The sequence below is a fragment of the Mauremys reevesii genome, linkage group 1 (assembly GCF_016161935.1).
Source record: "Mauremys reevesii isolate NIE-2019 linkage group 1, ASM1616193v1, whole genome shotgun sequence".
NCBI lineage: Eukaryota > Metazoa > Chordata > Testudines > Geoemydidae > Mauremys > Mauremys reevesii.
In genome coordinates this window covers 348,762,413-348,790,290 of record NC_052623.1, presented here as the reverse complement: position 1 = coordinate 348,790,290, position 27,878 = coordinate 348,762,413, and the positions used below count along the sequence as shown (strand labels likewise).

At 42.6% G+C, this 27,878-nt stretch overlaps 1 protein-coding gene across 3 annotated transcripts; it reads right to left on the bottom strand.

The window, feature by feature from the left end:
* Positions 1–1,030: 1,030 nt before the first annotated feature.
* KIN (Kin17 DNA and RNA binding protein) lies at positions 1,031–27,875 on the bottom strand. Of its 3 annotated transcripts, none has more exons than XM_039519554.1 (13): positions 27,675–27,875; positions 25,756–25,850; positions 22,861–22,904; positions 22,625–22,747; positions 21,465–21,646; positions 12,528–12,576; positions 12,151–12,208; positions 10,212–10,341; positions 7,285–7,335; positions 6,175–6,243; positions 5,059–5,158; positions 3,572–3,672; positions 1,031–2,024 (listed from the first exon to the last, which is right to left on the bottom strand). In XM_039519554.1, exons 1-13 carry the CDS (start codon positions 27,786–27,788, stop codon positions 1,962–1,964), a joined length of 1,179 nt encoding a protein of 392 aa, XP_039375488.1. In that variant the 5' UTR covers positions 27,789–27,875; the 3' UTR covers positions 1,031–1,961. The 3 variants fall into 3 exon arrangements, with proteins under 3 accessions (XP_039375488.1, XP_039375489.1, XP_039375491.1); XM_039519555.1 differs by having other exon boundaries at positions 10,212–10,338; positions 27,675–27,873; XM_039519557.1 differs by lacking the exons at positions 25,756–25,850; positions 27,675–27,875 and adding an exon at positions 23,627–25,028.
* Positions 27,876–27,878: the final 3 nt, after the last annotated feature.

Below are 27,878 nucleotides of genomic sequence, written 5' to 3'. Positions count from 1 at the left end.
CAAAGCCTCCCCTCCGGCCTGAGCCAAACTCATGTAAATGGCTCCCTCCCTCCCGTCCACCACCTCTTACATCTCTCCCTCTGGTAGCCCCAGTCACTTCAATGATTCAGCTCCATCAAGTTATGACAAAACAAAGCCATGTAACAATTACCAGTTACCCTCATCAACCCTCCCCGTTCTCCCCTTATTGCTTGTCTCACTCCCTTCTAGTCTTCAGTTGATTTTAAACTTCCAGTTAGGGGCTGGATCTTCCTAGGTCTGTACAGCGCCTGTCACAACAGAGCCTCTGTCTTGATTAGGTGCTACAGAAGAACTACTACTAAGGGTACGTTTACACTTACCTTCCCGGTCGACGCGGTGAGTTCGACTTCTCGGAGTTCGAACTATCGTGTCTGACCTAGACGCGATAGTTCGAACTCCGGAAGCGCTGCGGTCGACTCCGGTACTCCACCACTGCAAACCGTGGTGGCGGAATCGACGGGGGAGCTGCGGAGTTCGACCCTGCCGCGTCTGGACGGGTAAGTAGGTCAAACTAGGGTACTTCGAATTCAGCTATGCTATTCACATAACTGAATTTGCGTACCCTAGTTCGACCCCCCTTCTTAGTGTAGACCAGGCCTAAGAGATGATCAGCACTGACTCAAGTGCATCTAAAAACCCAATTGTGTCCAATAGTGAGATTTGCTCTCCATAATTATTTTAGCTGGGGTCAAGATAACTTCTGTATCATGTTCCAAGAACACATGAGATTTAACCAGAGGCATATCAGCCCAAATGTAATGTTTCAGCCTCTTCCCAGGGTGGTTTATGCATCATGCATCCGACGAAGTGGGTATTCACCCACGAAAGCTCATGCTCCAATACGTCTGTTAGTCTATAAGGTGCCGCAGGACTCTTTGCTGCCTATGCATTTTAGTTATTTCAGCAAATAAAGCAAGACATGGATCTGGACTCCTGGCTTGATTCCACTAGGGAGCACCAGTTGACAACAATCCTGATTATTCAGAGGCTTTTATGGGATACATTGTGCTGAGAGAGAGGTGCTTTTATTCCACAGATTGCTTTAAAATTAAGTGTTGTACAAAATGTTACACGTTTTAAAAACTATTCAAAGAAAAGTGACTCATTTAGGATCCACAATAGAGCAGGAAAGCAGCATTAAAGTGAACAAAGGACTAGGCCCTAGGGAATCTATGCCAGCACAACCATCACTTCGTCTCTATTAACTGAGCAGACAAGTAGGTGTGCCATTTCTTTACTGTTCAGATTCACAGAAGTGCACTGCCCCATAAATCATGCCAATTAAGGGTTAAGTCTTGGAGTTACTACAGAGGCAAGTCCAGCCGTGATCGGTAATGGGAACACAGAGGATGCCAGGATCAGGTCCTGACTGGGTGTGTGGTTTAGCAGAGTACTGATTAAGCAAGTTCTGCTGTAATTTATTGCACTCACTTTAAAACTAATAAACCAAACCATTCTTATGTACATCATCAAAACCCAGAAAAATAATCCCCTACAGCACTGCTGCCTTCCTGCTTTTTTTTAATCTCTTTGCTTGTTCTAAAGCCAGAATTTTGTTTTGGCAGCAGATCCAGAAGTGTGTTATGCAAACTATAGACTATGTTACATACAGTACCTTCCCTCCAGTGGCCCTTTCTAGCTGGTGATATTTTATAATACGTTTATTAGTAATCAGTAAGTAAAATATTCCAGCACACAGGTATCTCCTAATCTTAGAAAACAAATTCAAATATTACAACATAATACAACTTTGATACAGAATCAGTTTAGACAAGATTTTCACAAATGTTAACAGATTTATAGTGGTCTTTACATAAATCTAGGTTGTTTTTTCTATATACACAAATTAAAAACCCTGACACAGTAGAGTCTCGTGTGTCTGCACAGAGGACACCAATTTGATGTTTCTAAGAGTCAGCTTTGACCCATTGCTTTGAGTCTCAAAGGAGTTTGGAAATGTCTTCATATTGGATGCCTTCAATTCTCCGTCCTTTTAAAGGCCCCTGCAGATGAATAAATTGCAAGAAAGGTTTGTGCGGGGAAGGAAACTCTGCCTGTTGAATCTCATAATAAATAGTTACAAATTCCAACATAGCTGAACTGAATCAAATCAAACCTGTCCACACACAACTATTTTTTTCTTAAACATGACTAAGCGAATAGAGCACAGGAAACGAAAGAACTGCATGCCAACCAACGTTGGCATTTTTACACATTTCTGTGTTCATTTGTTTATTGATTTTTAACCAATGTACAACTTTCATCCTTCAGAGACTATGGACAATGTATTAATGTGCAAGGTCAGATTTTGAGAACACTGCCCATTGTTTATAATAATTATGGAATTACTAGTTAGCAAGATTTAAAGGGGGATGGGACATTTATGTGGGCAGAAATATTCACAGTTTTAATAGTTAATGGTAAATTTTGGAAGAGATATACAATTTCATGCTTCACTCTTTAGCTATTAGGAATTAGAATGAGATCTGCTTTTGGGTGGGTGGGGGGGAATTATTCCACATCTGGCAACTGCAAGCTTCTTGCACCATTCCTCTGAAGCATCTGGTGCTGGCCAATTGGAGGCAGGATACTGGACTAGATGAACCAAGGGTTTGATCCAGTATGGCAGGTCCTATGTTATATGTCAAAGTGACCAAATGCACGGGCAGTTACTCTGGTTATCTGTTCAAGAGCAGTAACTGCACACAAAAGTTATATGTAAGGCCCTACCAAATTCACAGCCATGAAAAACATGTCACAGGCTGTGAAATCTGGTCTCCCCCCGTGAAATCTGGTCTCCCCCCGTGAAATCTGGTCTTTTGTGTGCGTTTACCCTGTACCATACAGATTTCACAGGGGAGGCCAACGTTTCTCAAATTGGGGGTCCAGACCCAAAAGTGAGTTGCAGGGAGGTCACCGTATTGCCACCTTTCCTTCTATGCTGCCTTCAGAGCTGGGCGGCCGGAGAGCGGCGGCTGTTGGCCGGGTGCCCAGCTCTGAAGGCAGCGCAGAAGTAAGGGTGGCAATACCATACCATGGTACACTAAGGCTCAGCCGAGAGACTATTTTCTATTGAGAAAGGTGCTTTGTAACAAAAATGCAAACACAGTCTTGACTATAAGTAGCATGAACAACAAGGATTAAAAATCCATTACTCTTCAAACTACACACCCAGCTTGATAAATACAGTAAGAGAATTCTCTTATTTCATACATATATTTTAAGTGTATTGCTTTCCCAGTTGAAAAAGTTATGGTATCATTAACAGAGCACAATTAAATTAAACCTACTAAATATTTTACATATTTATCAATTTGTAAATTCATTATCCCATTGCCTTTTAAAGGTAACGAGGCCCAGTGGATTAGAACTTAAAAGGATTTGGGTTCTATTCCTATTGGCCGGCTAGGTGACCCTGAGCACCAATCTGTACCCCAGATTCCCCATTTGCCAGGGGCCAATAATGACATTCATCCTTTGTAAAGGGCTTTGAGACCTACTGATGAAAAGTGCTATGCATGAAAGATTAATATATTTAAAACGTACATACAGATTCAATGATTATTGCTGCTGAGAAGTTCTTCTCGTTTATAGATTCTAAGATGCCTTCATTTCCTCTGTAACCTCCATTTAAAACCAGAACTTTCTTTCCTGAAACAGTAAAAAGGAAGAACTTTACCCATAGGAACTCCCAGTGTCTTTTGATCAAGCTCCGCTCTACTGAGAACGTTGGGAAGTCTGTATCTCCAAGAATTATAGAAGACAGTGTTCCCTTGGAAGCAATGCTCAGTTTTTCTTCAGGGCCTGCTTGATCCTAACATGCCTGAGTGATACAGATGAACGTTGTTTTGCTTTTAGGAAGCTGCTGACTCCTGTTTATCTAACTAGGCTGAAGAGCAGAGCAGAGAAGTTTGTCATAATTCACTAGACGTGCACGTGAGGTATGTAGCAATGGGAGCTCCAACAGCTTCTGAAAGGATGCAGCATTCACCCTCCTTCTCCAGCTAGGCCTGCTGTCAGGGCAGGAGTCACCTTCCTTCTAGAATCACTCCCCTTCTGGGGTACCTTGCTGTTGCTGATAAGACTTTCTCGGTCCTTTACTATCAGGAGCCCAGGACTGACTGTGGGCACCCCCTCTGCGCAGGTACACAAGAGGAGGGGAGAGGTTCCTTGAATCCTCTCCATCTGTGAAGGAATCATAGAATCATAGAATATCAGGATTGGAAGGGACCTCAGGAGGCCATCTAGTCCAACCTCCTGCTCAAAGCAGGACCAATCCCCAGACAGATTTTTGCCCTGATCCCTAAATAGCCCCCTCAAGGATTGAACTCACAACCCTGGGTTTAGCAGGCCAATGCTCAAACCACTGAGCTATCCCTCCCCCAAAATCCAGCACTGTATGACTAATAGAGATTTCTAGGGAGCCCTGGCAAGCTTCAATTACCTTACAATATTTAAGTCTTCATCTTTTTTCAAAATCCTTGTAATTTCTCCCTCATCCATCATAAAAATATTCCTAAATAAATAAATGAATGCCAAAAACCCAATATCTAGAAATAACCTTACAATCACAAATTCCAGACAATGGAGGAAACTTTAAAGTGACAAATACATCAACAATACACTTACATTTAATATATATATATAATATGTATTATATGGAGGGAAAATGCATGCTAAGAATCACTGAGGACAATCAGTAAAGCCCTTTGGCAGGCTCCTACAGATACCTCCTGAAAAGAGATACTTTCTTTAGTCAAATCAAAAAATGCTTCCTATCCTTCTTAGAAGGAGCATAATTCCTCTTGGAAAGCTCTGCAAAATCACCAAAAAGAAAAAATGCAATATTTGCACCAACAGCAACCAGAGGATCCTTGGTTCGTGACAGGAATATCTTAATCCAATGTGGATAAGAAATACTGGCCAGGAACAAAAGTAGTAAAATGACTCAGATGACACTTGATGAATTATAGCTCAAAAAAATGAAAGTCAGTCCATCAGATGCAGCTTTGCTAGCTGGTTTACCAATAACTTTACCTGGTGCCGGTATTACTGTCTCTAGATGTGTCTGGTCAAGTTTCAGTTTGTCTCCAGAATCAATCATCTTTACAACTGCTGTGTATTTGTCAATTACCTCCTGTCACGGAAAATTAAATATATTTATTTTAGAAAGGGAAAGATACCTATAACTTAATTATTCTCTTATTAAAAAAATACAGATAAGAGGATTACAAGCAAATGGCCATGTAATATTAACAATGCAAATACATCGGGGTAATTACAAAACAATCATTCTTTGACTTTCTGCTAATTTTTTTAAATAGTCTTAATAGAGAAGAGATTCAGAAACATAGGTCTACATTTTCAAAAGTGGCAAGTGTTTTCAGGGGCCCAACTTGAGAAGTCTGAAAGGGATCTGATTTTTAGAAAGTGCTGCGCAATGATCTTCTGAAAATCAGACCACTTTAATGAGTCTCAGATTGGGCATCCAAAATCACGAGTCAGTTTTGAAAATGTAGGCCATCGGTTTTGTCATGCTAGATCAGATCCATGGTTTATCTAGTGCAGTATCCTGTCTCTGACAGTGGCCAGTACTAGCTACTTCAGAGATGATCGGATGCTTCAGACCATTAGGCCAGGCCCACCAGACTGAAGAACTTGTGAATCCAGGGGACACTTCTTCAAAGATAATTTGGGAATTTTACACATCAATGCTGGACAGAGATTACGGACACAGTCTCAAGGCCTGAAATACCATGCACTGCTCTTGGTCACTCCCCAGCAACACAGCTTTAAGATGACTGTATGGTCTAAAAAGACTCATTGACGAAATCAGAGTCTGAAGAAAACAGTAACAAGAGTAAACTTAATAGGGAAAAATGGTCATCAAGAATGAAAGGGTGAGTGGATGCCCACAAGCCACTATTTTGATTTGCAATAAATCCCAAGTCACTCACTGCCCAGAAGGAACTGAGAATTGGGTAACAAACTCTGAGAAAGTTAAAGGGAAGCCTTCATTCTGATAGTTGGGGTTCAACCACTACCACCATAAGCAACCAAATAAACAGATGTTTTCTAGTTGCTGTGGAAACAGAACTGTGTCCAATCACTTTTATTCACAAACTTTTATCAGATAAAATGCTGTAGATTCACCTTAACAACTGCTTTCTTCTTATGATACTTCTCACCAAGTTTTTTTGTTACAATTTTTACAACAATTTCCTGGAGAAGGGAAAAAAGGAAAGAGAAAAAGCTAAATACACAAACAAAAACAACTTACTCTCAACTCAGTGTTTACATCACAAGTAGCTTTTAACTCCAGTTGTCCCCACAAGCAGACACTGAGGGCTGGTCTACACTACGGGGGGAAATCGATCTAAGATACGCAACTTCAGCTACGTGAATAACGTAGCTGAAGTCGAAGTATCTTAAATCTAATTACCTACCGTCCTCACGGCGCGGGATCGACATCCGCGGCTCCCCATGTTGACTCCGCTACCGCCATTCGGGTTGGTGACGTTCCGGAGTCGACAGGAGCTCATTTGGGGATTGATATATCGCGTCTAGATGAGACGCGATATATCCCCGAAAAATCGATTGCTACCCGCCGATACGGCGGGTAGTGAAGACGTACCCTGATGTTATGCTGTGTAGTGTCAGCAGGCAACGCCACTTCTAAGACACGACATTACGGAACTTTCCTTGTGGAAGGAACCCCATCACAAAGGCATCTCCTGCCCTCACTGACTCAAAATATACTTAAATTTGAATTCAGTATGTTACAAAAGAGCCCTATGTGGATCACTGAGAGCAAAGACTGACCCAGGACATTTGGATCTAACAGCATGAGCCTCAACTCCCTGAGCTGCAAGACATAGCTGTGTTAGTTTAAAGGCTGTAGCTTACGACTAAATCTCTCTATGAGTGGGAAAAAGACACCCTGTTAAAAGTGCATGTAGATAAGCTCTAGAAGCACCTGTCCTTTAACGACAAAGTAAGCCATCACTACACAAAAGAGCTTAAATATTAGAAGTATAATGTTTCAGAATAGTAAATATTGCACAGCAGCCAGGAAAAGAGAAATATTTTCAAACTCTGTGAGAAATTAACTTATGATAATCTCTCTGTTTGGAAAATAAAAAAAAATATTTTTGTTCATATTCTGCTCTTGGATCTACACATGTTGCAAACCAGCAGGGGCGGTGTGCACGTTCCCAAAGGCAGGATTTGGCCTGATAACTATGTAGTTATTCAAATACTTACAGGCTGCAACCAGTAGTCTGTTCGAGCTGTTTTTTTCTTTTCTTCTTCAAACTACAGAAGAAAAAAAAAGTCAGTCTTTTTTTTTTTGTCCTTTCATATTAATGTAAAGTTCCCACCCCCCAAAAAACCCTGAACAAGTTCCATGCACTTAGGTATCAAACCAAAACAGAATAGTGAAGGTGTTTACTACACCAGTGGTCCATCTAGCCCAGTATCCTGCCTTCCAACCATGGCCAAAATTCCAGGTGCTTCAGAGGGAACGAACAAAACAGGCAATCTCTGAGTGATCGATCACCTGTCTTCCACCCTCAGCTTCTGGCAAACAGAAGCTACAGACACTCAGACCATGGGGTTGTATTCCTGGATCATGGGGATGCTTTCAGAGAACTAGCCACTATCTTTCTTGAGTGGTAACAGCTAATTTAGATCCCATCATTGTATATGTATAGGTGGGATTATGTTTTCCAATGTGCATTACTTTGCATTTATCAACACTGAATTTCATCTGCCATTTTGTTGTCCAGTTACCCAGTTTTGTGAGATCCCTTTGTAACTCTTTGAAGTCTGTTTGGACTTAACTATCTGAAGTAGTTTTATATCATCTGCAAAGTTTGCCACCTCACTGTTTCTCCCTTTTTCCAGATCATTTGTGACTATGTTAAACTGTACTGGTCCCAGTACATACCCCTGGGGGACACCACTATTTACCTCTCTCCATTCTGAGAGCTGATCATTTATTCCTACTCTGTTTCCTGTCTTTTAACCAGTTACTGATCCATGAGAGGACCTTCCCTCTTATCCCATGACTGCGTACTTTATTTAAGAGCTTTTGGTGCGGGACATTATCAAAGGCTTTCTGAAAGTCTAAGTACACTATATCCACTGGATCACCCTTGTCCACATTTGCTGACACCCTCAAAGAATTCTATTAGACTGGTGAGGCATGATTTCACTTTATAGAAGCCATGTTGACTCATCCCCAACAAATCATGTTCATCTACATGTCTGATAATTCTGTTCTTTACTACAGTTTCAACCAATTTGCCTGGCATTGAATTTAGGGTTCCCAGCTCTGGAACCTTTTTTAAAAATTGGCATTACGTTAGCTATCCTCCAGTCATCTGGTACAGACGTTGATTTAAATGATAGGTTACATACCACAGTAAGTAGTTCTGCAATTTCATATTTGAGTTCCTTCCAAGATCTTGGCTATTATACCATCTGGTCTTGATAACTTATTACTGTTTAATTTATCAATTTCTTCCAAAACCTCCTCTAATGATACCGCAATCTGGGATCTGTCCCCCTAAAAAGAATGGCTCAGGTGTGTGAATCTCCTGTACATCCTTCCTCTGCAGTGAAGACTGATGCAAAAAATTCATTTAATTTCTCCATAATGGCCTGATCTTCCTTGAGTGCTCCTTTAGCACCTTGATCATCCAGTGGCCCCACTGATTATTTGGCAGGCTTCCTGCTTCTGATGTACTTATCTTTTTTGCTGTTAGTTTGAGTCTTTGGCTAGTTGCTCTTCAAATTCTTTTTTTGGCCTGCCTGATTATACTTTTACACTTGACTTTCCAGAGTTTATACTCCTTCCTATTTTCCTCAGCAGGATTTAACTTCCAATTTGTAAAAGATGTTTTTTTGCCTCTAACCACTTCTTCTACTTTGTTGTTTAGCCATGGTGGCATTGTTTTGGTCCTCTTACTAAATGTTTTTAATTTGGGGTATATATTTAATTTGAGCCTTTATGATTTTTTTTTCTTTTTTAGTTTCCATGCAGTTTGCAGGTATTTCACTTTTGGAACTGTACTTTAAAATTTCTTTTTAATTAGCTTCCTCATTTTTGTGTAGTTCCCCTTTCTGAAGTTGAATGCTTCTGTAGTGGGCTTCTTTGGTATTCCCCCCAGGAATGTTAAATATAATTACATTATGGTTGCTATTACCAAGCGGTTCAGCTATATTCACCTCTCAGACCAGAACCTGTGCTCCGCGTAGTACTAAATCAAGAACTGCCTCTCCTCTTGTGTGTTCCAGGACTAGCTGCTCCAAGAAGTAGTCATTTATGATGTCCAGAAACTTTATCTCTGCATCCCTTCCTGAGGTGATATGTACCCAGTTAATATGGGGATAGTTGAAATCCCCCATTATTATTGAGTTTTCTATTTGTATAGCCTCTCTGATCTCCCTGAGCATTTCACAGTCACCATCACCATCCTGGTCAGGAGTATATCCCTACTGCAACATTCTTATTATTCAAGCATAGAATCTCGGTGGATAGAAATTCTATAGTACAGTTTGGTTCATTTAAGATTTGTACTACTATATTTAACTCTATGCTTTCTTTCCCATATAGTGCCACTCCCCCACCAGCATGACTAAATTCTGTCATTCCTTAATACAAGGGTACAAAATATTTGTGTGTCCCATTGATGATCATCATTCCACCATGTTTCTGAGATGCCTACTATATCAATATGCTCATTTAATACCTGGCACATAAGTTCACTCATCTTAGTATTTAGACTTCTAGCATTAGTATATAAGCACTTTTAAAATTTATCACTTTTTAGCCCTCTGCCATTATGTGATCTAACTGAATGGGACTCTTTTTCATTAAGATGAAAGGCAGTTCTCTTTAAACATTTATAAACTTTTTACTAGTATAAAAAAATATTTTTCTTGTAAAAAAATGTACTAAGGTAGGGCACTTGAAAAATTCAGACCACTTGATCTGCATCCAGAATTAAACAGACATTGGTATTACATAGGGTAAGCCATGATGATCATGTAAAATGGTGAGCTGCTGAATTCCACCCAACCTGGAGCTTCCAGTTCTTTTCAAAGGTAGCTCCAAGTAGAGTGCGGTAAGTGATTTAGCCTTGGGTTACAAAGGCATGGATCTCTGGGTAACATTCTCACTGTACCTCCATGATCTCATCCAGTGCAGATTTCTTCTTTTTCTCTTTTGATTGACCTGAGCTGTGAGCAGATTCTTTCCGTTTAACTGATCCTGCTCCTCCCACCATCTTCAATGCACTCGGTCCAAGGACACTGCTGGAAGAGGGTTTAGATTAATCATACAATATTGTTTTCATTCTGACTCTTAAAATGACACCTTTACAGACATGCCCCTGGAGAACAGGCTGTGCAGAGGTGCAGCTGATCTTTTAGTCCTCAATCCCACCACATAATCTACATGAATCCTGCGCCAGATTTCAATGGGGACCCGTATGGACACAGGAGCAGATCAATTTGCAGGATCGAGGCACTGGATTATAAACTCTGGGGCAGGAATTGCACCTACTTTTGTGTTTGGATTGCAGGAACTCCAAGAGGCAAACAATCTGATGGTCAAACCAACCCACTGGTCCAAGACTTAGATGGATGCTTCAACCATTTTAATACAAAAATGTTTCTTCCAGCGCACATTACAGGGAAATTTATCTGTGGGCAGAGGTACAATAGGTGGACAAAAGCCTGTTCATTAACAAAACCTCTCAGATTGAATTGGGCCATATGTTCTTGCTTTTCTGTAGGAAGCTGCCGCGTTTACAGACAGTGAGCAGAGTGATCAAGATCCTATACTTGGATATGGATTCGTTCGTGTTTATTTTGAACCTGCAATTTTTCGTTTCCTTTGACCAATTTTATGAAAGATCATTTCTCATTCTGCAGGAAGTCCATTTGTTTGCTTTGGTAACAAGGTTTACTGTCTCGTGTTCAAACAGCGTTTTGTAGATGCAAAGTGTTGTATAAGTGCTACGGATAATTAAAAATAAAATAGTACAGATTATCATGCTCTCTAATGCAGAAGTAAAACAGACTTGTAATGTTAGAGAACTCTTGTGCCTGGGAGCATCTCTGACTCTGCATGAGAAATTTAGGTCACTACTAGTTCCACAGAGGCCTAGACAGACCAATTCCAGCAAATAACCGGAGAACACTCAGAACAGTACTTCTTACTTGCAGGAGATCTATTCAGGGACATTTGTATTTTAAATCCTGTAATCACCTTGAGCACTACCTGGGAGTGGAATCTTTAGGTGTAATTTATAATATGCCTCAAAGCTTAAAATCCCTCTGTTATTATATTGAACCAGTTTATAGTCTAATTTTCTGCCTCACACATCTCACATCAGATATCTTATCTAAAAGCTTCCCCGGTGATGAGACGATAGCTTTCATTTTAACTGTAATATGTTTAATTACAATATTGTCCTATGAGAAAGGAAGGTATATTGCTAGCCAAATGTTTTCACAGACTGCTGTAACTTCTTATCATCATTGCTTGTATTATTGAGCCCCTTCTTTGTCTTGCACTGCCTGTGGTTACACCAAAACTCAATGAATTTTTTAAAAAAATGTATTTGGATTCACTCTCTTGAATGCTGATTAGGAAAATGCATTGCAGGTGGTTGGCCACAGGAGTCAAACATGGGTTTACAAGATGAAATTAGTAGTGGATAAGTAGAAAGGCAGCGGGGATATCGGAGGATCATTTAATTATTCTGATTGTATATTTTAGCCCTTTATCCAACTTTTCATATGTTGCTTATCTTCTTAGGAGCTGATCCTGCATCTGGCTCCTAATCAGTGGATGCGAAGAAGCCCACTGATTTCCGTGGGGCTCCACACACGGGTCCACCCATCAGGCTAATAGATTCATAGAGTTTATACCAGAAGGGACCATTAGATAATCTAGTCTGGCCTTCTGTATAACACAGCAGGACCAGGCAATAGACTGCATGCTCTTTAGGGCAAGAATTGTCTCGCTGCACATGTGAGCAATACTTAGCGCATTGCGGATACAAACAGTAAGATAGGACACAAACAGAATGGGATGCCTTGGTGTCTTTTCCTCACCTTGTTTTAGAAGACGCTGCTACTGAAGTACTTGCTCCTTTGTTTAAATTGAATGCAACTAAAAAAAAAAATAAAGAGATGTTATTCTATTTCTATCCTTTAAATATAACTGCATTTAAGGGTGTTACAGCAAATAATTGCAAATTAGAAGCAACACAAATGTGGAAAGATTTACTATTCAAATGTTTTGGCTCATCCTTTAAAATAAACTGCTTTATACAGGACAAGAAGAATACTTTGCTCTTCTATAGTGCTTTTCATCCATGATCTTTAAGCACTTTACCAATGCTAAGCCTCAGTGCTTAGTCCCCTGCTTTAATAGCAGATCACAAATATCCTCCATAAATTCTAAACATACATATTAAAAGTCCAATTACCTTTCTCTTCATCATTTTCTCTGTTTAGTTCAGTATAGACAGGCCTTTCCTGCCAAAGAAAAATAAAATAAATTTCAAGGGTTGTATAAACAACTGATGTGATATCATTGCTGGGGATCTTTAATTAGCTCAATTTTTACAACTATTGTAAGGTTACCAAACCAGTCACTATGGCCTGATCAGTTAGGAGGATCAGGACTAAAAGACATCTTGTTATAGATCCTTTTGCAGAATTCTCCAATTAACATTCTCTATATAGATATCATCTGAAACAGACTGGCTTCAATAGGAAAGGAAAGTTGCCTTTTATTAACAGCCCTATTTCTTCCTGAGCCAACACAGCTATACAGAGAGACAGCCTGTCAAAATGATACAGAAATGATGAGACTCTTCCCTATTTTGAGGCACTGAAGGATCATAGAATCATAGCAACATAGGGACAGGAAGGGCCTCAAGAAGTCATCCAGTCCATCCTCCTGTGCTGAGGCAAGAACACGGAAACCGAGACCATCCCTGACCATGTTCTTTAAAACCTCTCATGATGGGGTTTCCACAACCTCCCTTGGTAATCTAGTCCAGTGCTTAATTATTCTTGTAATTAGAAAAGTTTTCCTAATATCGAACCTAAATCTTCCAAATCACCCAAAACAGGACACAATGTTCCAGCTGAGAATGCCCCAGTGCCAAATCAAGGGGAATGATTGCTTCCAGTGTCTTCCATATAACACTCCTGTTAATACACCCCAGAATTATATTTACCTTTTTCACAAGTGCATCACATTGTTGACTCAGATTCCATTTGTGATCCCCTATTATTGCCAGATCCTTTTCTGCAGTACTACCATTTAGCCAGTTATTCCCCATTTTGTAGTTATACATTTGACTTTTCCTTCTTAAGTGTAGTACTTTGCAAATGTCTTTATTGAATTTCATCTTGCTGATTTCAGACCACGTTTCGGACGAGCGTCGAGAAGAAAGGCAAGAAGGGCGGACGTGTTGTGATCGGAGCAGTTTTAATAACAGCTGAAGACCAATCAATCCAGGTGATGTCAGACCAATTCTCTGATTTGCCATGGTCATTTTGAATTCTAATCCTGCCCTCCAAAGTGCTTCAACCCCTCCCAGCTTTGTGTCAACTGTAAATTTTATAAGCATACTCTACACTCCATTATCCAAGTCATTAATGAAAATATTGACCAGTACCAGACCCAGGACAGACCCCTGTGGGACCCCACTAGATACGCACCCCCAGTTTCACAGCGAACCATTGATAACTATGCTCTGAGTTCAGCAATGGCACTCAAACATTTTCAGTCACGTCTCCCCCTCCCTTACCAAAACTGGAATGTGTCCGCGAGCTCTGTCCTTCAACTCAAGCCATCAGAAGTTCAATTATTACAGTACAATAATAGGCAGAAATAGAAAATCCCCAATAGAAAGCAAGGTATTTATAAACTAAGGAGTTACCTGGGAACCAACCCAGTGACAAAAGAACATAAGAACAGCCATACTGGGTCAGACCAAAGGCCCATCTATCTCAGTATCCTGTCTTCCAACAAGTATCAGAGGGATAGCCGTGTTAGTCTGAATCTGTAAAAGCAGCAAGGGGCTCATGCTCCAATACGTGTTAGTCTATAAGGTGCCACAGAACTCCTTGCTGTCTTCCAACAGTGGCAAGGTGCCCCTGAGGGAATGAACAGGTGATCATCAAGTGATCCATTCCCTGTTGCCCATTCCCAGCTTCTGGCAAACAGAGGCTAGGGACACCATCCTTGCCCATCCTGGCTAATAGCCATTGATGGACCTAGCCTCCATGAATTTATCTAATTCTTTTTTGAACCCTGGTATAGTCTTGGCCTTCACAACATCCTCTGGCAAAGAGTTCCACAGGTTGACTGTGCACTGTGGGAATAAATACTTCCTTTTGTTTGTTTTAAACCTGCTGCCTATTCATTTCTTTTGGTGACCCCTAGGTCTTGTGTTATTAGAAGGAGTAAATAACACTTATTTACTTTCTCCACACCAGTCATGATTTTATAGACCTCAATCATATCACCCCTTAGTTATCTCTTTTCCAAGCTGAAAAATCCCAGTCTTATTAATCTCTCCTCATACGGATGCCGTTCTATACCCCTAATCATTTCTGTTGCCCTTTTCTGAACCTTTTCCAATTCCAATACATCTTTGAGATGGGGCGACCACATCTGCACGCAGTATTCAGGATGTAGGCGCACCATGGATATATACAAAGGCAATATGACATTTTCTGTCTTCTTATCTATCCCTTTCTTAACAATTCTCAACATTCTGTTCTCTTTTTTGACTGCCGCTGAATGGATGTTTTCAGAAAATGATCCACAATGGACTCCAAGATCTCTTTCTTGAGTGGTAACAGTTAATTTAGACCCCATCATTTTATATGTATAGGTGGGATTATGTTTTCCAATGTGCATTACTTTGCATTTATCAACACTGAATTGCATCTGCCATTTTGTTGCCCAGTCACAAAGTTTTGAGACATCCCCTTTTGTAGCTCTTCGCAGTTTGCCTCGGACTTAAGTATCTTGAGTAGTTTTATCATCTGCAAATTTTGCCACCTCACTGTTTCTCCCGTTTTCCAGATCATTTATGAATATGTTGAATAGTTCAGACCCCTGGGAGACATCACTGTTTACCGCTCTCCATTCTGAAAACTGACCATTTATTCCTACCTTTTGTTTCTTATCTTTTAACCAGATACCAATCCATGAGAGGAACTTCCCTCTTATCCTCTTATTCCACGACAGCTTACTTTGCTTAAGAGCCTTTGGTGAGGAACCTTGATAGGACACTGTGACGGAGCATGCCTCACTGCTGCGGTGCCTGCTAGTTGTCCAGAGAATTAGCGCTGTAGTCTCTTCTGGTGGTGTCTTGCCCACTGTCACCTCTGTTCCTGGTCCCATGTCACTCCCAGGACTGCAGCATCCTCTTCAGTGACACTACCCTCTGGCTGTGACACACTCCATGTTCCCCTCCTTTCGGGGGACCTGCAGTCCACTGTCTAGCCCAGGAGTCGGCAACCTACGGCACGTGAGCCGATTTTTCATGGCATGTGGGGCGAGCTGAGCTGCTCAGCCCGCCGCCGCTCTGGGGTTCCCGCTGCTGGCCCCTTGCCAGCTGGGTCCCACTCAGCACCCGCTGCTGGTCTGGGGGATGGAACCCCAGGCCGGCAGCGGGCTGAGACCCCAGCTGGCAAGGAGCTGGTGGTGGAAACCTCACAGTGGTGGTGGGTTGAGCTGCTCAGCCCGCCGCCGCTCTGGGGTTCCTGCTGCTGGCCCCTTGCCAGTCGGGGTCCCCGCAGCCCCACTCACCTTGCTTCCAGTTGGAGTTCCAGCGCAGGGCCCCCTGCCACACAGGGTCCAGGCTTCCAGCCCTGCTCAGCCCTACCAATCGCCAGCTCCACTCACCTCAGCTGCCGATCTGGGGTTCCAGCCGCTGATCTCCTGCCAGCCAATTATCAACTTATAACTCAGAAGCCTGTGTGCAGCTTAAAATATCTAAATAGGTGCCACCAGACATTGGAAAACTCAGCAAGGAAAAGCAAGGGCAAGGATCACACTAAACTGATAAGATCTGCATTTTAATTTAATTTTAAATAAAGCTTCTGAAACATTTTGAAAACCTTGTTTACTTTACATATAACAGTAGTTTGGTTATATAATATAGACTTATAGAGAGACCTTCTAAAAAACGTTCAAATGTATTACCGGCACGTGAAGCCTTAAATTAGAGTGTATACATGAAGACTCGGCACACCACTGCTGAAAGGTTGCCGACCCCTGGTCTAGCCACTTCCTTCAGTGACAAACTGCAGTCCACTGCCTAGCCACTTCCTTCAGTAGCTCCAGCACCCTCTTTGCCCTTGCATCAGGGCCTCAGTCTGCAGATCCTTGCAGCCTGCCAGGAGCTGCCTTTAGCTCTCTGAGTCTCTGCCTGCAGCACTGCATGGTCCAGGGTGCTTGCTGCTCTCCGCCTGCAAGGCAGCCAGTCCTCCTCCCTTCCCAAGCTCCAGGGAGTGACTGACCCTGTTCGGTTCTGCAGCCCTTCTTATATAGGCCAGCCCAGCCCTGATTAGCTGCTCCTATAAGCCCTTCTGTGATTGGCTGCCTCCTGCGCAGCCTCACTAGGGCTGCTTTTAACTCCTTTTCTGCCAGTGTGGAGTAGACGCCCCATCACAGACACCCTCCTATCAAAAGGAAGGAATGGAATGCAGAGGAATGGAAACTTATTGTGCAAGTCTTCCTCAGATGAGGCTCATATATTCCCCCCCACCCCACAATACCTCTAGGGACTTCTGTGAATAGTTTCCCAGAAGCTCAGCAGGCTAACTGGTGCGGGATTTTTAAGTCTTGCTTGCAGCAACCTGAGGTCCTAAGGGATTGGCATTTTGGAAGAAAAAGATGAACAGGGTACAATTGCATATGTTGGAGATATATCTTTAGGGCTCTAGTAATGACCATTTAGGCCACAATCTTCCAAGAGTTAGAGCTAAATGAAGGGAGAACTATTTTCCAGGAATTGTGGAACGAGGAACAGAAAGGTTTCTGGAGCTATAAGAATAACGTTTTCCTCATTAAAGGTAGAATGTTTCTTGTATGGACATAGGAACTAGTTCCAAAACTTGCCTTTTGGAGGGAATGGAGGCTAGAAGGGCCAGCCACCCACCTACCTAATTTGCCAGTGTGGTTGAACATGGCACCTGATATTCAAATGGAGGATCCAATGTGGTAGGCTACAAAATGCTGCTGTGGCTGGTTGGTTGTAGGACTCCAACTGAACCTTCTGAAGAAACTCTAGCGTAGCTGAGATCACTAGAAGTTTGGGATTACTAGAATGAATGAAATGTCCTGGTTGAGTTCTGTCTGGATACCACACTGTATTAGAAATTAACAGACAGACAATCCATGCTGAACTACACTTCTCTTCCGATGCCCAGGCTGTTATCTGTAGGTGTTCGTGGTGTGTATGAATGAGACCCTGCTCCAAGAGGCCTAGTGCTTTTGTAGGTATCAGGGTCCTTCATTATCTAGCAATCCCAAAGTGCCTTGTGGGCTGATGGAGGCCTAGGGAAAGGATTTCAATTCTCCCTTTTCCTCTTTTCCGTGAACTGTCTTGAAAAGCAGTAGATTCTTCTCTATCCAGGACATTATTTCCATTACTATGGAAAAGCTTTGACCTCTGGTTACTCCCTGGTTTCAGAAGGGATATAAACACTCATGCCTCAATCATAAACCAGCCACTACCAGGAAGTAGCAGACTTCCTCTGTGAGTACCTTAATTGCCCACAACATGGTTTCTTGCACCTTCTACTGTCACACCATAGACAGGATACTGCACTCAATGGACAACTGGTCCGATCTCACATGACTATGTTTTGCTTTTATTTATTTTTAAGACACATCTTGATAGAGGTGACATAATAAACTCAAAAGGATGTGTAATATGAGATATTGGAGACTTGTCTTCCAAGTATGCTTCCTTCCACAGTGAGTATACACGGGTATAGAGTGAAAGATGGGTTGGCTTTTAGGACCTTGGTTGACCTTACCTGCCCACAAAGGGGCACTCAATGTTATCTGAGAATGACACCCAATTATGAATTGCATCAAGTCCATGGTTCTATGTCTCAGAAGGAATTTCAGAAGGTGCATTTTGAGAAACCCATTCAGGGGATGAAGCTGTCGTATGGCCTCAGCAATCCTAGCCATTGGAAGTAACTGGCTACTGATGACCTTGGGAAATGACTGCAGCAATTAATTAAATTTTTGATCTTTGCAAACCTTTACCATTATGATAAAATTACAGCTAGAGCCACATCTGTTTTGTTCTCAGGGACCAAAAGTTCCTCTTGAAACTGAAGAATGGACAACTATTAACCTTTTCCAACAGCTGTTCATTTATGCATAGGTCTATTTCTCTGGACCAGGTACCAACTGGCTACGCACAGGCAAAGGTGTGTGATGGGTGACCTGTGCCTTGCTGTGACTACCACCTGCCACCTAAGATTCTGAGTGCAGAGGATGGATCAGCAGGAAGAGTCTTGCACAACAACTGGCAGCTTCTGTACATAGATATTCTTTTTCGTTGTCAGGCTGATAATTTTGTTTGTTCAGAGGAAAAATTCATCTAGGTTTCCTTGGAAGCTTCTACTCCAGATTTTCCCTCTGCCAGGGTAACAGCCCCTTCTGGGATACTCTTGGTGTTCGAAGCAACCAATGGATAGCTATGTTGGCTTCCACAGTAAGAGCTGACGCCTCTGAAGTCTCAGCTAGTAATCTCTCCAAGTCTTCCCCCAACTGCTCCTCACCTGCAAGTTTGCATACACAAGGTATCTGTTTAAGATGGGAGATGGCTGTTCACGGGTGTAACATGGCTTTCCTTGTAGCCACCAAGTTGGCTTGTCACAAATCACATCAAGAAGCTGACTAGGACAGAACTTGAGAAGTCTCATTCCAAGCAGGGAATCACACCTCTAGACACCGAGCCACATGTTTGCCAGAGTAGGCTTTCACTAAATACATGAAAAATCTTTGTCTGAAAGGTTATTGCTGAGACTTTGAACTTGTTGCTCAGTGAGTCATCATGCCTATTGTCTATGAGGTCTTTTGGAAAGAAGTCCCCTTCTGAAGATGTGACTATGTCTTTCACTGGTGAAGCTACTGCTGCACCAACCTTAGGCTCCCAAAACTTATAAAAGTTCTGTTTTCTATCAAAATTTTAGTTTACCATTTGGTTTAATCAGATGTCCTCATTTGGATCTTATGATACCCTCAAAGGAGGCATCAACAGGAAAACATGTGTCTAATAATGCCTGAAGGGGAAGATATTTTATTAACATTAATGAGTTTCTTGCAAGCCACTGACTAACATCATGTCCTCGAAAAGTCCTATAGGGGTTTGGGGGGTTTTTTTGGTTAGATTTTTTTTTTAAAAAAGCACATATGGTACTCTCTACCCTGGCTATTTACAGAGGGGAGGTAGTACACTATTCATCCTGGCATGGGGACCATACAACAGAACAGGAATACTGGTACACATATCTCAATTGTGGAAGCAGCTTGCTAGAAGTCCCTGGGAGCCTGAAAGGCTGCCTGCTCACTCCCCAAGGCTGGCTAGCACCCAAGTACTGTAGAAACAACCTAGTATCGCTCAGGGCTTTACTTAGTAAATCATGATCATTTTGAACATGGGAAGGGATTTTTCACTTACCTCCCTGTAAGTTTCACAGGGAGTGGAATCCTCACGTGTATCTGTTCTGGTCACAAACCGCCTGAAGTGCTCCTAAGGCTTTAATGTGGAATCAGCCTGTGGCACGAGGGAGGGATGGAGAGAGACTCTTTTCTGCCTTTCAGAGTCAGAGCCCTTTCCCTGACAGGGCAAGAGGTTAGGATCACAAGGCACAATTCCCATTCCACTGCTACCTAAAACCTAAGCTCCTTCTCCAGCAGAGGAAGGGTCCTTAGGCTGAATGCCAGACAGGCCCAATTACCAATAGGCTGAGCCTAAAGCAGGACTGCACAGGAGGCACAGGCGTCTCTGCATGCCCAACTTGCTGTAGGGTGGGGAAGGGACAGTAATCATGATACAGAGCACTGTAAGCAGTGAGAAGAGCCCAGCAAACGCTCCCTCAGCGGGAGAAGGCAAAGGAGGAGCGGTTTAACCCCTGATTTTCACCCCACTTGCTCATTAACAATATTATTTGCTGCTTTGTCAAGGACACACTTGCTTTTGCCTTTCTGGAGTCTGGGATTTGCAGGATTTACCCATGAGTAACATAATCCCCTGATTCAGAGTGGGAGGAAGGGGAGCTATGTAGGAGCCCTTCTTCTTTCCTCAGGGAGCTGAGGACCCACTTCACTATCTGGGAGGGTGGGGTGGAACTCTGGATCCTTCCACGGTTTCCCCACCCCCAGTCCAGGTCTGTGGTGAGCCTTACACCCTGAACCGGCCACTAGCTCCCTCCTCTTCCTTATTCTTTCCTCAGAAGCTCCTGATCATGATATTCTGTGCAGGAGTCATAACTCCTCAGGGGAGGGGAGGTGACCTGATATGCCATCTAACTTTGCGCCCCGGGCTGGCTAGATGGCAAAATCTTCTTCTTCAACGCTTAGCCGAACAGTCGCCCGTAGTGATCGTTCGCCACTTGGTCTGTTCCTGTGCAGCCACAAGAACTTGACAGCCCGAGAGTCCAACATCGGAACAGATTTGACGAACCATGTAGTAGGGGGTCTGCCTCTGGACCGCCTCCACCCCTCGGTTGGTGGAATTTTATCCCGGTTGTTGCAAGACACAGTAACAGGCAGGGCCTCTTGTACAGCCTCTTGTAAGTGCTACCTCAGGTAGGGAACACCACTTAGATTTACACCAGGTGTTTGCAGGACACCTCTGCCATGCCTGAGTAGGGGCAGAGGAGTCTGGCAGGGAGGTGCTGTAGTGCTGTCTCAAGCCCCGTCAGCCCTTGCCCCCGCAAACAGAGATAAAACTATGCCTATGCTCAAGGGCTCCCCCCCCCCAGACTCCCCCTACTGGGCTCTGGTGTTTTTATAGCATGCTGGGGGGGTCTCAGCAAGAAAAATATTGAGACCATGGCTTACACCTCATGGTTCAGAGGTGACCAAAAAATGAAAAATTAAAAAAAAAAATACAAAAGCAAAGCAACCCATGATGCATGTTACCAATCCAGCATTAGTTACCTGGGGAAAATTCCTCCCTAACCTCGGCTGGTGATTGACCTGTAACCTGGAGCATGAAGACTGATCATTTGTATCTTAGCTAAGTACCTGCAGATGAGATTCCATTGGAAGATTTGACAGAGCAGTCCTATGAAGATTAAATTAAATATTTACTTAATAAGAGCACTTTTGCGCTTGAAGATTGGTATATATAATATCTTCTCACCTGTTCTTTCCCCTCCAAGCCTCTCCTAACTTGCTCTTCAATGAATTTAGCAGTTTTTTCTTCATCATCAAGGTCCTGTTTCTTCTTCTTCTCTTGTTCCTGTTGTCTGCGGATAGTTTCTGGGTCCCGATCAATATACTGGATATACCAGCCTTTAGGAGTCTCATCCACTTTGCAGAAGCCTTAAAAAACAAACACAGATCATATTTCAACAGTTACTATCAAAACCAAACTAAAGAAAAATGCTTACATTTAAGAAATTATGTTTATGGAATAAGGAAATGCCAAGACATGCATCACATACTGTAGTTAGCGTATCTATGTATTGATTAACAGTAGCACACCATATCTCCATGTACTATTCTTGAATAGCTGCTTTTAAACTATCTTAAAGCATAAGCTTTTCCTTCAGCTAATCAGATTTATTTTGAAATAGGTCAGTGTAGCTAACAGTGACATAAGTACAGAGGCTTCCTTTGTTTAATGAAAAAAAGCATTTCCAGTCCCAGATTTTTACACATATATACGCACATATATACACACACACACACACATATAAATAAAAACACTACCCATACAGAATGGTGTGCTATAGCATACATTCTACTAGAATGAGTTCTAATTACTCACACTTGTAATTTTATTAGAATGAGTTTGCTTTGGCCACGTTACTCAGGCAGGTCATTACAATGACTGCCGCTAAAACCTTCACTCCAAGCCATATATTCTCTATATGCACATTTACCAGAAAATCTATTATTGTAGATCAATCCTTAAACCTTTCGCGAGTTCAGGGATTAATATTGACTACCTCAAGCCATCTTAATTTGTGGAGCAATTCTATATTTGGAGGGAATATTTCTTTAATAGTTTGTTGTTTTAAATAGCAGCTGTTGAAAGTTGATCTGAGTTTAGTAGTAGTTCCAGTGGACGTGGATTAGCGGGCAGAGTGCAGACGAAGCAGGAAAAGGCTCAGAAGTTAGCATAAGGTTTGAATATAATGGGTGTCTCACTATTTATGTGGCACTGATGTGAGTACAATAAATGTATATGCATACTTTTTATGATTTTCAGTATTTTGCACTAATCAGCAGGTTTTACTGATTAACTATTAGCAATGCAGTCACTCAATAATCATTTCTTATAGGAAATAAAATTACCTTCTCTCCCTAACCATTTAGTAAAGTCAGTTAGGGTTTCCCATTGCGTGGCATTCATGTGGATGTGCTCTCGATGGCTGATATATTCATTGTATACAATATTATTGTGGACTCTCTTAGTTCCTAAAACAAAAACATATTACTGTTAAATACAAGTCCATTACTGGGGAGAAACTGATGTGAATTTTTGTTATTGAACTATAAAGGGTCATTAAAAAAATAATCAAAATATTTACCAAATCGTCTCCTGAGCAGTTCTAAGAAATCATTTCGGAATTCCCTGATGGAATAAAAAGGAGACTATTTAAATAAGGCTTTTACAGTTACGTAGCATTTCCATTTATAAATGACAACGGAAAAATATTACAAAATAAAGAGGTGTATTCAGTTCAAAAGAATATCACCAGATTCAGATAATCTATTTCCTCTTTCACTGGAACATTTTAAAATACGGTATCATATGTGTATACACCTACATAAGTCTATATGCACAGCTTGTGTGCCTGTATTTATACAATTGTGCAAACATGTCAGTGTACTCACATACACTTTGGCTATGTCTACTCTGCACACCCTGCGTGGTGGCGTGCAACATATACGGAGCTACACGATGCAGCACACTGTGGTGTGTAGCTACATGCGTCAGTGGAAGGCTCCAGCAGCTCCCTGCAATGAAGAAAGGCTCTGGCAATGGGGAGCTGCCAGAGCCTTTCCCAGCTGCCTCCCCCCTGCCAGTGCCTTACCCCACTGCTGTAGCCTTTCCCCGTGGCAGGGAAAGACTCAAGCAGCAGGACACTATACTATTAAAAATAGCAGTGAAAACAGGAGAGGTGCTACTTGGGTGTGTAGAGAGCCACGTAGGGTACATTAGGCATGACTTTACTCCACGCACCTAAACAGTTCCTCACCACCTACAATGCTATTTCTATCTGTGCGGAGGTGGGGGGAGTGCAGTGTATATACTTTATTTGCCACCATAGGGGGTGTGCAGTGTAGATATACCCTTTAACCTCCTTGACACTGCCAGCTGCCTTTGACACCATCAACTACGCTCTTCTTTTTGAAATCTTGTCCTTCCTTGGTTTCTGTGACTCTGTCCTTGCAGGGTTCTCCTCCAACCTCACTTATTGATCCTTCAGTGCATCCTTCAGAGACTCCGCCTAATCCTCCCTCCAACTTTCTGTAGGGGTTCCACAGTGCTCTGTCGCTGGTCCCCTTCTCTATCTTATCTCTGGGCAATCTCAATAGTAACAAATTCAGCTTCCATTCCTATGCCGACAACTCACAGATCTACCTCTCTGCTCCAGACCTGCCTCCTTCTGTCTCAATTAAAATTTCTCTCTAACCATTCCTTTGGCTGCCTAGCTGACAACTCAAACTCAACTTGGCTAAAACAAAGCTCTTAATCTTCCCCTCTGCAAGCCCTCTCTGCTACCTCCTTTCTTGATCACTGTGGACAATACCACCATCCTGCCAGTCACTCAGGCCCATAACCTGAGTGTCATCCTGGATTTGGAGCTCACTCTGGGTAATCAGATCCAGGATATGTCCTTATGTGGCTGATTCTTTCTACATAACATGTCTAAAATGTGGCTTTTCCTATCCATCCACACAACTAAAACACTCATTCAAAATCTCACATCTCATTACTGCTACATCCTTTTCACTGGTCTTGACAAAGGCACTCTTAGCCCAATTCGTAACCATTCAGAATGCTGTTCCTAAGATAATTTTCCTAACCCATTCCTTTGTCCACGTCACACCTCTGTTTGCATCCCTCCACTATCTCCCCTTCTCTACCGCATCAAACATACACTGCTTGTTGTCACTTTCTAAGCCCTTTACAGTCAATCCCCACCATCTCTCTTTCCCTGTTGAGCTGCTGAAACTCACCTCCAATCAAGCCTATGATGCCAACCTCCATCACACACTTAAGTTTTCAAATAAGTACTTCTGTGCTTTTCTTCCATGCTGCCCCTCACAAGTGGGAGGCATGCCCCATAAACATCAGCAAAACTTCCAAATCACTCCTCAAAACTCTCCTTTGCCATGATGTCTAAAAAAAACTTGTTAATTACACAGCTCATGTGCTGAAACCACTGCCTATCATGCTGACAAATACTGCCCCCTTGTTTCCTTGTACCTCCCTGTCTGTAGCCACCTGTTGTCTCTTATCACAGATTGTAAGCTCTTGGGACAGGGACTTTCTTTTTGTTCTGTGTTTCCATATCATCTAGCACAATCGGGTCCTGGTCCATGACTATGGCTCCCAGGCACTGCGATAATACAAATTAATAATAACTTCTACCAGTTGACATTTCCTTACTATATAACCAGGGCCCTGCCAAATTCACGGACCATTTTGGTCAATTTCACAATCATAGGATTTTTTAAAATCACCAATTTTCAGATTTAAATATCTGAAATCATAATTTCAGTGTTGCAACTGAAGGGGTCTGACCCAAAGGGAGGCTGGGGGGGAGTCACAGTATTGCCACTCTTACTTTTGCGCTGCTTCCTTCAGAGCTGGGCCCCCAGCCAGAAGCCGCCACTCTCTAGCCACCCAGCTCTGAAGTTAGCGCAGAAGTAAGGGTGGCAATACTGCAACCCCCCCTTCTGACACCCCCCCTCCTCCCACAGCTCCCTTTTGTGTTAGGACCCCTAGTTTGAGAAATCCTGGGTCTCTACCATGAAATCTGTATAGCACAGGGTAAACGTCCAAAAAAGACCAGATTTCATGGTCCGTGATGCATTTTTCATGGCCGCGAATTTGGCAGGGCCCTATACATAACTTCAGAGGGTTACGAACAATAACAAAGTGCTGCATTCTGACTGGCTAATAAGTTTAAAATAAGATATTTAGAAACAGGGTAAATTTTTCAAAAATGATTAAGCCCCACTGAGTTGCAATGAGACTTATGCTCCTAAGTCCCTTGGGTGCTTTTGAAACTTTTACCTCTTAACTTTTCATACTGCTGTTTTAAAAGTACCTACTAAGTAACACTACAATAAAATTTTAAAATTCATCAAAATTCAGTTTCTTCAATGGGACTCCAAGAGGGCACAAAGAGGCAACCACCCAGATTCAATTGCAGGATCAAGGCCTATGTGGGGAATTTTGAGAAACTAACTCTGAAAAATAGTCCATGAACTGCTGAGGATCTTCAGAAGCAAGTAGCAGCTGTCTCTGGTGGGATTCGGACATACAATGACATTTGAAGCCATTCTGTAAAATAAAAGATAAACGTTATCTTGACTTACAGAAGTCAGTAAACTGACATTTTAAACACCAACAAAACCTAAGTTAGAGCTTTAAAAAATAAAACGGACTCATCCCTGGTAATACCATCATTGCATAGTGCCGCTAACGTGGGAGAATAGAGCTTAGGCAGCAACTGTATGACTCCTGCTTCTGGAGTGTGAAATGTTTGTCATAAGTCCTAATACTGTTAACAGTGAAAGGAGATTCCCTTGGCTTCACCAACACATCTCCTTCACACCAGCCACTCCCTTTTTTCCTTTTTCCAAATGGTCCTTTATGCCCAGAATGCCCTCTCCATCCCAACATAGCAAGAATCTATGCTCGATGTTTTTAAATCCCTTAAAACACTTCTTCTGTGATGCCTACCTAGTTTTAGCTCTCCTCTTGCATAAGAGATGTTATTTTTAATAATGCTGCACTGTATTTGATTATTCTATTTCCCAGTCATCTGATGGTCATTATCCTGATGTGTTTTTTATGGTCTGGTCCTGAGGGGTATTGAGCACCTGCATTTTCCCTTGATTTCAATGCAAGTTATGAGCACTCAGCCCTTAGGATCAAGCCTTCAGGTCCTAATCCTGAAGATATAACAGCAAAGTGGTTACCTTCCTCACTGGATTAATCCTACTGAGTACATGCATAAGGGTTTGTCACACTGGGACCCAAGAGCTTGATTGTAAGGTACTGAGTGTCCATATCATCCTGTGTTCTGTTCAGCATTAAGCACATGGGCTGCATTCAATAAACAAAGTGATACGGGACTTGTATTTTTGGGGCAGAATGTCAGTGTCACAAGTGAAGACGGAGCTCATTACAAGTTCTGACGTATTCACTAGAGATCAGTGCTACAACTATGAAAGGGGAAAGGACTAATAATGCCCTAATTTGTCCAAGTATTTGTGATACTGATAATCTTCTACCAAAGGAGAGAGAAAATCTAATGCACTAGTATATTACTGATTGTGAAATTGTCAAGATTATTACTGGAGAAAGTTAATAAAAGCATCTCAACAGAGGACAGTGATACTTGCAAAAGCTGCAGTGGAACTTAATTTTTCACTCTGTTTATTAATACACTTATAGTTGTACAGACAAAGGCATGTGAAACAAATGTCAAGTCAAATAATTAAATCTTATCCAGTGTATTTTATTAATTTGTTTGGATTATTATAATGCTGAATATTGACTTAAAACAGATCATGTTTAGTTCATTGAATTGTATTTGAATGTACAGCCTCCTCTGATGTGCATTACCATTGATTTAGGCAAAAAAAAAGAGTTATGTAAAAGACTCCTCCTTTGCTATAGATACATGTAAGTCTTTATTACTAGTCTTTCAACAGCCCTGGTTTTCAATTTTTTTTATTGAACCCATTCACAAAGCAAGACTCTGACTATCCTCCCCCCCTACAAATTAAAAAACGGGGGGGGGGGTAATTTAATGGGGGCTCGGGGCTGTCAGCTTGCGACTCCCATGTAACCACCCTGCGGCCCCCTGAGGGATCCATCCCCCCCCCGAGTTTGAGATCCCCTATTCAACAGGGATGGTGTTTCCACGAGCTTTGCGTTGCTGCTGAGAGCCACGCTCCCCTTCCCGTGCTCGGCGGCACCGAGCTCCCGTGAGCGCCTCGCTGAGGACAGGGACGAGCCAAGTCCCACCCACCCCAGGTCCCCGCCCTGCTCCGCCCTAAGGGGTCTCCTAGCCCGCCGCCGACCCCGGCCAGGGGCCACGATCCGAGTGACGGCCGAGCCCCAGCCCCCGGGTCTGGTCCCCCCGCGCCGGCTCACCTCGTCCCGGCACTGCTTCTGGCACATCTGGCAGTACCAGCGCAGCTTCTGCAGCCCCTTCGACTTGATGCGGTTGGCGATGGCCTTGGGGCTCAGGAAATCCGACTTCCCCATGGCGGCGGCGGCGGCGGCCGGCGGCGTCCCCCACCCTCAGCCCGGACCGGAAGCGGAAGGACACGACCCCGGAACTGCTTCCGCCGGCCG

Excerpts from the sequence above, each read along its gene's own strand:
- KIN (XM_039519554.1), bottom strand. The coding sequence starts at position 27,788 with ATGGGGAAGTCGGATTTCCTGAGCCCCAAGGCCATCGCCAACCGCATC. Across the intron at positions 10,342-12,150 it reads GCAGCGTCTTCTAAAACAAG|CAGTGTCCTTGGACCGAGTG; the intron begins GTGAGGAAAAGA and ends ACCCTCTTCCAG. Across the intron at positions 6,244-7,284 it reads CAGACTACTGGTTGCAGCCT|GAAATTGTTGTAAAAATTGT; the intron begins GTAAGTATTTGA and ends TCCCTTCTCCAG.